Below are 11,752 nucleotides of genomic sequence, written 5' to 3'. Positions count from 1 at the left end.
ACCGGCACCTGTGATCTTCACCCGAGGTTATGTGGTGGTTCAGGCCAGCTTACACCTTTTCCCCTTCAAATTCCAACTGTATTGTTTGCCCTCATATCGACTTGAAGTTACAATTACGTTTTGTTATTATATCAGTGTTCTCTGTTGAATCACAAGTAAGAAATACACAACACAAAAATAATACATTTTGTCGTATTTATTATTTCTTTACAACTTCACTTTCACATAACTGAGTTGGCCCTCTAAGACAATGCATGTTTTCACACAGATCAAAACGGCTTGTTCATAATGTAATACATTATAGCAGTTCGGTTATGTGCAGAATTTTGATGGATGGCATGGAGAAAGATACCAGTGAATATACTTAACACAAGTGACAATAATTCTCACAATATTCTGAAAGACTTTATACACCAACAATAGAAATTAATTCCCCATCCACTTTCTTATTTAATTTGTTTGGTAGGAATCAATATACACATGATAAATAAACATTCTGCTCAATGTAATCTAGAAGCACATACAAAGACTATTCATTATCAGATGACAATTTCCAAGATGATCAAATAAAATCGGAATAAAATGTTCCGTATATGAAAATCAAATTTCAACAATGTGCAAATAGAATAAAATATATCCTATATGACCAATTTTCAAAGTATTCATACTAGCTAGCTATGTATATCACATTATATACCGTATATATATATACCATAGCAGTCAATTTCGCATAGTTGGAGTGCTCTCCTTTATATGGTTAGACTGATCAAATTGGTCCTCCTTTAATCATGGAATGAGCCTCATCTTTCCGAAGATGAGCTTGGAGTTTAGAAAGCGGAATAGTAGTGTTAGTATCAAATTTTACCAAAGTTGCATTTTTTCCTTTTGTTTATGATATCACAACTAGAATATAATAAAATCTGAACGGTTATGGAATTGGAGATCTTAGTAATAACTCGAAATTTGGTCAGACCAAACCAAAAAAAGGAAATCATCCTTTTTGTTTACATAAAGAAACAACATCATTATGATATTTAGGTATTGTAAACATGGACAGCGATCTTATTTAAGTGTTCTTCAATCAGAACCATTAAGAACAGTATAAACATGAAAAAAAATGTATAGATCACATGTACCGTGTCTTGAAACAAAAATTTCATAGTTCACTTTTCATAACATAGGCCTAGTTTCATCAATATTCCATAATTTAAGAAATATTGTCACTGGAAAGCATTACAAAATTTAATTAAAGTTCCTTTTTCTATGGAAAAATTTAAGTTAAGAGATTTACTCAAGTTAAGGAATATTGATGGAGCGGTGGCCTGATAGCGCACAAAACTGAAGAACTGGTCTGCCTATAGGCCCCAATTGTCTGCAGCTCGGTTCAAACTTGATTTGAAACCCACCAACAAACCTGTGACTGCTGTACTGCTGTAGCAGACAAAACTTTCAATTGATTATTGTGGTTAATACATTGTATGCTAATTAATGACTGTTAAACAGTCACTGGTGCTATTTTTTTTTTATGGCACCAGACAGGTAGGATACAATATATATCCTGAAACCTGTTGCAACAGGGAACGATTTTTTTAAATCTGATATTGGCGTGGTTTTAAGAAATTTTGGAGATAACACATATTTTTGGAAACAAGATTTCATGACTAAACTATCTCTGTACTACATGCCAACGCAAAAATATATCATAACATCTAATTCGTTCAATATCTCTCATTTGAATGTATACATGACATTTTTAACAGGTGACTTGAAAAAATACAGCTCATTTATAAACCTTTGATAATCAGACAATAGAACCAAATGAAAGCATTTTACAATTGGATGATTTCTTAAAACGATCAATTTATTTTACTTTTGTTCACCAAAAAATAATTAAAATATGCGAAAAGGAAGAACTACATTTGATTTGACATTTAACAGTTCAACATTACATCTGGTGTTATGTCCTTCTCTCGACACAATACATGACTTAAGAAATAGTGAGAATTGTCTACCCCTGCAAAAAGTCTTCCAAGACAAACACTTCTCCAATAGTATTACACATCCCTGCCAACTTATCATTTCTGCTTCTTAAGTTGATTGGATAACCAATCAAGTCCCTCGTATAGACCGTCACCGCTTGTGGCGCATGTTGCTTGAATGTACCAGTTTCTGTTTCTCAGGCTGTGGAGTCCAAGTTTATCAGTGATCTCTGCTGCATTCATGGCATTCGGCAGATCCTGTCACAGAAGAAATATTAATAGAGATTTGAAATGTTACAGTACAGAATGCCCCTATCTGTGTACAGAAGTTTTGATACTGATGCCAGAAAACCAAAAAATATTAGTGATATTATTTTCAGAACTTTGTGAAAAATCTACAGTAGCAAATATCTAGATCTCATTCGTGTCCATAAAAACAAAATACAACATGCATTCGTTGATTAGATAATTGACATGTTTTTGGTCTTGCTCTATCACAATGTCCACAGTACCCTAAAATCTCGATAAACAGGATTTATTTTCTTTCCTTTCTTTTTCTTTTTGCTAGGAATCACAGGCTTGTATTTAGGATATTACCCGACATGTTATTAGTATTTCTTGCATAGTCTTTCTATTTTGCCAGGACTACAATTCTTCAAGGAGAAAAGGCTACCAGGTACATATTTTTAAATTGGGTGACGAGACAGTTGATATAATTTAACATCACAGCCTCGCCTACGCTCTAATTATGATTTTTTTTATTATCTAGTGAATCATAGTGGATTTCACCGTTGATATCAAATGATACCTATGCTGGCACTTACCTGTTTGTTTGCAAACACCAATAACACTGCCTCCCTTAGCTCATCTTCATTTAACATCCTCATCAGCTCTTCTCTGGCCTCTCCTACACGCTCTCTGTCATTGCTATCCACCACAAATATCAATCCTGATGACAAAACAGTACATTTTGTTATAACTAATGTGAATGAATGTATCATATGAAACCTAGGTAATCAAAGGGCCAAAGGCACTGAAAAACGTCAGGGTCTGAGATCATAAAATAAGAAATTTTCAATTGGATTTTATAGCCAGACAGCTATTATCTACTGAAAACTTTCTAAAAGATGAGTATAGTTCTTTCCCCGACCTATTTCTTTAATGTTAGTGGAAGATTATATATATATTGATATACTTCTTAATCAGTAAAGCTGCTTGCAACCTTTGAAAAAAATCAACTGAAGGCCAAATCGGTTACATGTACAACTACTTGTAGAGATAAAATCCAAGATGTACACAGCCTAAGTTTTTTTTAATTGATAAGATGTTAATTAGGCCTAGCAAACATCTATTTTATGACTTCTAGTAACATCGAAAATGCAAATATTTTACCCCCGATAAAAAACATGCGGTCGCGCTGTCGATCACGTTGTCCGATGAGACATATATATAGGCCTACAGTTTTGACAAACAAGACGCCAGTACATCAGTCACGGATCGTAATCGTTAGATTCTTTTCAAATTAACAAACGATAATTTTATCTAATCAAATCCTCATGAAAAACGGCAATGTAGCTTGTTACAATTTTGCCTTCAATTACTGTTGATATTTCTTGCGTGTTATACTAGCGACATACAATAAATATCAAACTACGAACGGTTTGGTTTGGTTTGGTTTATTTTGTTTAACGTCCTATTAACATCTAAGGTCATTTAAGGACGGCTTCCCGTGCGTGCGAAATGTATGCGTGTGATGAGTGCGTATGTGTGTTTTGGGAGGCTGTACTACGAACGGTCGCTGGTTTAGTTACATTAGACATAAGCGACATTTCGGCAAATAGGTGATGATCACGTGATTAGTCAGGTGACAGCTGAAGTTACGGGAATGTTTGGCTGCAAGGCTTTTTATAGAATTGTAAACATTTTCCTACGTAAACACGGTTGGTTTTAGGCTTATATGAAATGTCCGTACACATGAACTCAGGATGAACATGGGTCTAAGACATGTGGATAGTTTCTGTGGACGCATGTAAATTTCTACGACGATCAAACTGATTTTTTTTTACTTTCGTTTTCAAGGGAGGATTGAGACAGAACTACGTAATCCAACGCCAACAAAATTGCATATACTGATGAGGGAAATATTTATATATTTATAATCTAAAGTAGTCTAAAACACCAAACATTGATATTTCATTTCAAATAATTACAGTAAACACGGGAACCACCGGTTAAATCGTGTCAATAATTGCTGTTGAAATAGGAACTATATGATGCTGCGGATGTATATCATTTGTATTACAGAAAAGAGAAGTTGTTAGCCGGAAACAAAAGTGTGACTAATAAAAAATACCAACCACGACTATAACGGCAGGTGCCAAATGCATGCTGACGTTAAAAATGCTTTCCATCTCCTTATTTTTTACTTACACCTATCAAGGCTATCTGATAAATTGTATTCATTTTCTTTTATTGATACAATGTTTTGAATCTTACCTTGTGTGCATGATGTTTTGTATTTTACCTTTTGTGTATAATGTTTTGAATCTTACCTTGTGTGCGTGATGTTTTGTATCTTACCTTGTGTGTTTTGGAAGTAATGTCTCCACAGAGGTCTGATCTTGTCCTGACCACCAACATCCCACACAGTAAAACTAATGTTTTTGTATTCTACAGTCTCGACATTGAAACCTGCAATTTAATGACAAGAATTTTGCATAATTAATTTGTTTTGCCGGCCAATGTTTGTCCGTGTAATGAGTTTAATTTGCAGACGCTAGCATAAAAAAAAAGATGGCCAAAGTGACTTAACGGGCATCCGACTCTTAAGACCCTTGTATTATTGTAGTTTACATACATGTACTAAATAGCTATTATAGTGGTACTGTTGGTCATTTCAGACCCTCTTAAAAATAACAACACTTGATCAGGACCAACTCAGGATCATCTAAGGTAAGTTAGATCTGAATCTTACTGGTAAGAGTAAAGAAGTTTGAAATGTGACAAAAATTACCCTTCTAGTCAGATGAGATGACCAAAAAAAAAAGAGAAAAAAATTCTCAGAAAGACTTACCTATAGTTGGGATGGTTGTAACAATTTCTCCGAGCTTTAATTTGTACAGAATTGTTGTTTTACCAGCAGCATCCAACCCAACCATTAATATCCTCATCTCCTGTTTGCCAAAAAGTCCTTTGAACAGAGATGCAAATGCACCCATGACTACTACTTATTCTGTGAACAGGTGATGCTGGTGTCGGTTATTATCTGGGGAAAAAAGAAGAAAAGTCTAAGGACCTTGATGGTATTCAAGACTTTTATTTAAGTTTGTGGTTTCAATTAAATTACCAAATATGGAAAAATAATAAAATAAAAATAAAATATTATGTGGTAAAGATACTACTAGGTACCCCAGAGATAAGCCAGGTTTCCTTTGGCCCTGACATCATGTCTGGTGCCAGGGCCAGAGGAAACTTTGGCTACCCTGAGATATGGTATTCACGAGCTTCATGAATGATTATGGGGAAATATTCATCATTTTCCATCAAATATCTCTAATAAACTGTTCATGAACAATAACTGTTGCAATTCCCATAATTCCCATTTAACTAAACATACCACCTATGCATAATGAGAATTAATGAATTATTAAACATAAACATTCTTTTCTAAGAATTTAGAAGGAGTATATATGTGTTCACATGATTCTGAACCATTGGAGCTGGAATTATTGCCAGTCCTCTAGCCGATCTGTACCTACAGGTCTGGATTGACTTAAGTCCTGATTTTGAGAAGTAGTGGGGGCACATCACTGTGAATCAATTTTAAAATTTGAAATGAGTGATGGTTCAATTTGTAAGCAAGATGCAATGGGAGGACTACGAGGGCATCGTTAAACATCCAGTGTTACAGTTTTTGATGAACTTTCATGAAATTAAGTGATGAAATGCCTATATATTTTTGAATTAGTTCCTGATTAACTCATGAATGTTCATGAACTGAAAAGGTCTCTTTTTCAAAATTCATGAATGTTCATTAAATAATGTAATCATGATTATTCATGATAGCTTTAAGTTCATGAATATTTCTAAAACATTCATAAACTATAATATATTGGTATGAATATTAAAGTTATTGAACATTAATGAACTAAGATGATTTCAAAATGAAAATCTTGCTATCAGGATTGAATAATGTTAATGAAACATTTCATTCACGAGTATTGACATCATCGGATGCCCACAATTGATAGCACTGCACTACACTACTTTTGTGAGAATGAATGCACTTCTGAGAGACAATATCTTTGTTGAGTTTAGTGACCAGACCTTTCAACAAACAATTGGAACAAATTGTGCCCCTCTATTTTGTTTTCACATTAGGCTGATTATATATAAATGTATGTGTTATACATGAATGCTGTTTATGAACTAAGACGATCTGTTGCTAATATCTACGATCCTTGTATCATGTATGTATAGTAGTGAGATAGTTAGCAGTAATAGCAGAGGATACATAGTGATTGGTCAGCTTGATAGCAAGTACGTGATTGGTCAGTCCAGTCACGTGATTGGTCATTCTCTTCAGCAGTTTTTTCGGTGAAGATAGAAGTTTTGCGAAAAAAATATTACCGCCACCTCCCCACCACACGACCATTTCAGGTGATGCCTGGGGTTATAGCAGTTGTTTTTCTATTCGAAATTCATAAGGCAGTCTAAGTGAGTAAACACTTGCCAGCTGTTTCCGAGCATGGACAAATCGTACCGTTTTTCCCCCTTCCTTATTAAGGGAGTTAGGGTTTATGGCACCCCGCTCTGCAGCAATTAATGACTACCGAGTGGGGCATTTTACATCATTTGTAATTCGTAAGTCCCCCAAGAATTCGTTTATATCTACTAATAAGTTCACTCGACTCAGTTACATGGCCTGGCCAACAGGAACAGCTTTTCTATATATATAGCTACATATACAGTCTACGCTAGCTTAAATTCAGTTTTAGTGTAAATGTATCTATTATAATTATATTGGCCAGGTCATCTACAAGAGAGAGTTAAGCACCACAGCTGTTATAGCCCTTTAGCCCAATGTATTAGTATAATAAATAGTCGTATAACTTCAGTCTGTGTTTGAGTTCTTTGTTCATAAACAGAGACTTTGCAAAATCCTTCAATTTCAGGGGATGGATACAAATTACAACACAAACTTGTTGACGATCTTTGTTTATTGTCCTATGAACGTTCACGGTCACTTTGAAAGGGGTCTCCTTGGAGTAGCTGGTAAATACATCAATGAACAGCATAGAGAAGTAACTTGCATGCCGTCCAGCGCAATTAGGGTTAAGTGTCTTGCCCAAGGACACAACTACGGCAGCACAAACCGGCACCTGTGATCTTCACCCGAGGTTATGTGGTGGTTCAGGCAAGCTTACACCTTTTCCCCCCTTCAAATTCCAACTGTATTGTTTGCCCTCATATCGACTTGAAGTTACAATTACGTTTTGTTATTATATCAGTGTTCTCTGTTGAATCACAAGTAAGAAATAGACAACACAAAAATAATACATTTTGTCGTATTTATTATTTCTTTACAACTTCACTTTCACATAACTGAGTTGGCCCTCTAAGACAATGCATGTTTTCACACAGATCAAAACGGCTTGTTCATAATGTAATACATTATAGCAGTTCGGTTATGTGCAGAATTTTGATGGATGGCATGGAGAAAGATACCAGTGAATATACTTAACACAAGTGACAATAATTCTCACAATATTCTGAAAGACTTAATACACCAACAATAGAAATTAATTCCCCTCCACTTTCTTATTTAATTTGTTTGGTAGGAATCAATATACACATGATAAATAAACATTCTGCTCAATGTAATCTAGAAGCACATACAAAGACTATTCATTATCAGATGACAATTTCCAAGATGATCAAATAAAATCGGAATAAAATGTTCCGTATATGAAAATCAAATTTCAACAATGTGCAAATAGAATAAAATATATCCTATATGACCAATTTTCAAAGTGTTCATACTAGCTAGCTATGTATATCACATTATATACCGTATATATATATACCATAGCAGTCAATTTCGCATAGTTGGAGTGCTCTCCTTTATATGGTTAGACTGATCAAATTGGTCCTCCTTTAATCATGGAATGAGCCTCATCTGTCCGAAGATGAGTTTGGAGTTTAGAAAGCGGAATTGTAGTGTTAGTATTAAATTTTACCAAAGTTGCATTTTTTCCTTTTGTTTATGATATCACAACTAGAATATAATAAAACCTGAACGGTTATGGAATTGGCGATCTTAGTAATAACTCGAAATTTGGTCAGACCAAACCAAAAAAAGGAAATCATCCTTTTTGTTTACATAAAGAAACAACATCATTATGATATATAGGTATTGTAAACATGGACAGCGATCTTATTTTAGTGTTCTTCAATCAGAACCATTTAGAACAGTATAAACATGAAAAAAAATGTATAGATCACATGTACCGTGTCTTGAAACAAAAATTTCATAGTTCACTTTTCATAACATAGGCCCAGTTTCATCAATATTCCATAATTTAAGAAATATTGTCACTGGAAAGCATTACAAAATTTAATTAAAGTTCCTTTTTCTATTGAAAAAGTTAAGTTAAGGGATTTACTCAAGTTAAGGAATATTGATGGAGCGGTGGCCTGATAGCGAACAAAACTGAAGAACTGGTCTGCCTATAGGCCCCAATTGTCTGCAGCTCGGTTCAAACTTGATTTGAAACCCACCAACAAACCTGTGACTGCTGTACTGCTGTAGCAGACAAAACTTTCAATTGATTATTGTGGTTAATACATTGTATGCTAATTAATGACTGTTAAACAGTCCCTGGTGCTAATTTTTATGGCACCAGACAGGTAGGATACAATATATATTCTGAAACCTGTAGCAACAGGGAATGATTTTTTTAAATCTGATATTGGCGTGGTTTTAAGAAATTTTGGAGATAACACATATTTTTGGAAACAAGATTTCATGACTAAACTATCTCTGTACTACATGCCAACGCAAAAATATATCATAACATCTAATTCGTTCAATATCTCTCATTTGAATGTATACATGCCATTTTTAACAGGTGACTTGAATAAATACAGCTCATTTATAAACCTTTGATAATCAGACAATAGAACGAAATGAAAGCATTTTACAATTGGATGATTTTTTAAAACGATAAATTTATTTTACTTTTGTTCACCAAATAATAATTAAAATATGCGAAAAGGAAGAACTACATTTGATTTGACATTTAACAGTTCAACATTACATCCGGTGTTATGTCCTTCTCTCGACACAATACATGACTTAAGAAATAGTGAGAATTGTCTACCCCTGCAGAAAGTCTTCCAAGACAAACACTTCTCCAATAGTATTACACATCCCTGCCAACTTATCATTTCTGATTCTTAAGTTGACCGGATAACCAATCAAGTCCCTCGTATAGACCGTCACCGCTTGTGGCGCATGTTGCTTGAATGTACCAGGTCCTGTTTCTCAGGTTGTGAAGTCCAAGTTTATCAGTGAGCTCTGCTGCATTCATGGCATTCGGCAGATCCTGTCACAGAAGAAATATTAATAGAGATTTGAAATGTTACAGTACAGAATGCCCCATCTGTGTACAGAGGTTTTGACACTGATGCCAGAAATTTTATTATGTTAACAAAAACGCATTTCATTTTTGTTTTAAAATTTGCGAGCAATCAAACAAAAAGACATTAGTGATATTATTCTCAGCACTTTGTGATTAGATAATTGACATGTTTCTAATATTGCTCTATCACAATATCCACAGTACCCTAAAATCTCGATAAACTGTATTTATTTTCTTTCCTTTCTTTTCCTTTTTGTTAGGAATCCCAGGCTTGTATTTAGGATATTACTCGACACGTGTAATTAAGATTTCCTGCATAGTCTTTCTATTTTGCCAGGACTACAATTCTTCAAGGAGAAAAGGCTACCGGGTACATATTTTTATATTGGATGACGAGAGTTGATATAATTTAACATCACAGCCTCGCCTACGCTTTGATTATCAACGAGAGGATCATAGTATAATTCACCGTTGATATCAAATGATACCTAGGCTGGCACTTACCTGTTTGTTTGCGAACACCAATAACACTGCATCCCTAAGCTCATCTTCACCTAACATCCTCGCCAGCTCTTCTCTGGCCTCTCCTGCACGCTCTCTGTCATTGCTATCCACCACAAATATCAATCCTGATGACCAAACAGTACAATTTGTTATAACTAATGTGAATGAATGTATGAAACCTTCTAGGTAATCAAAGGGCCAAAGGCACTGAAAAACGTCAGGGTCTGAGCTCATAAAATAAGAAATTTTAAATTGGATTATATAGCCAGACAGGTACATTTGTATTAGATGAAATGTCTTAATCTGGTTATTCCTATTCTATATATATTCAAGAAAACATGTACAGTTGTGTATAACATATTTATCTGCTGAAAACTTTCTAAAAGATGAGTCTAGTTCTTTCCTTGACCTATTTCTTTAATGTTTGTGGAAGATTATATATTGATATACTTCTTAATCAGTAAAGCTGCTTGCAACCTTTGAAAAAAATCAACTAAAGGCCAAATCGGTTACATGTACAACTACTTGTAGAGATAAAATCCAAGATGTACACAGCCTAAGTTTTTTTATTGATAAGATGTTAATTAGGCCTAGCAAACATCTATTTTATGACTTCTAGTAACATCGAAAATGCAAATATTTTACCCCCGATAAAAAAAATGCGGTCACGCTGTCGGTCAGGTTGTCCGATGAGACATATATAGGCCTACAGTTTGACAAACAAGACGCCAGTACATCAGTCACGGATCGTAATCGTTAGATTCTTTTCAAATTAACAAATGATAATCATATCTAACCAAATCCTCATGAAAAACGGCAATGTAGCTTGTTACAACTTGCCTTCAATTACTGTTGATATTTCTTGCGTATTATACTAGCGACATACAATAAATATCAAACTACGAACGGTCGCTGGTTTAGTTACATTAGACATAACCGACATTTCGGCAAATTAAGTGATGATCACGTGATTAGTCAGGTGACAGCTGAAGTTACGGGAATGTTTGGCTGCAAGGCTTTTAATAGAATTGTAAACAGTTTGCTACGTAAACACGGTTGGTTTTAGGCTTATATGAAATGTCCGTACACATGAACGGGTCTAAGACATGTGGATAGTTTCTGTGGGCGCATGTAAATTTCTACGACGACCAAACTGATTTTTTTTACTTTCGTTTTCAAGGCAGGATTGAGACAGAACTACGTAATCTTACGCCAACAAAATTGCATATACTGATGAGGGAAATATTTATATATTGATAATCTTAAGTAGTTTAGAACACCAAACATTGATATTTCATTTTAAATAATTACAGTAAACACGGGAACCATCAGTTAAATCGTGTCAATAATTGCTGTTGAAATAGGAACTATATGATGCTGCGGATGTATATCATTTGTATTACAGAAAAGAGAAGTTGTTAGCCGGAAACAAAAGTGTGACTAATAAAATTTATCAACCACGACTATAACGGCATGTGCCAAATGCATGCTGACGTTAAAAATACTTTCCATTTCGTTATTTTTTACTTACACCTATCAAGGCTATCTGTTAAATTGTGTTCATTTTCTTTTATTTGTATTGTGTGAATGATGTTTTGTATCTTACCTTGTGTATACAATGTTTTG

The 11,752-nt window shown here is 34.5% G+C and overlaps 1 protein-coding gene across 1 annotated transcript in view; it reads right to left on the bottom strand.

Moving 5' to 3' along the window:
* Positions 1–181: 181 nt before the first annotated feature.
* Positions 182–11,752, bottom strand: part of LOC117343343 — a 62,577-nt gene continuing 51,006 nt past the window's right edge. Inside the window, exons 4-9 of the mRNA XM_033905684.1 lie at positions 10,127–10,251; positions 9,428–9,586; positions 5,053–5,206; positions 4,560–4,670; positions 2,804–2,928; positions 182–2,237 (exon numbers count right to left, since the gene is read on the bottom strand). Of these exons, the coding sequence (XP_033761575.1) occupies positions 2,076–2,237; positions 2,804–2,928; positions 4,560–4,670; positions 5,053–5,206; positions 9,428–9,586; positions 10,127–10,251 (836 nt within the window). The 3' untranslated portion in view covers positions 182–2,075. The remainder of the gene's footprint in view (positions 2,238–2,803; positions 2,929–4,559; positions 4,671–5,052; positions 5,207–9,427; positions 9,587–10,126; positions 10,252–11,752) is intronic.

Source organism: Pecten maximus, chromosome 15, assembly GCF_902652985.1.
Source record: "Pecten maximus chromosome 15, xPecMax1.1, whole genome shotgun sequence".
Lineage (NCBI taxonomy): Eukaryota > Metazoa > Mollusca > Bivalvia > Pectinida > Pectinidae > Pecten > Pecten maximus.
This window is presented reverse-complemented; position numbering and strand designations above follow the sequence as displayed.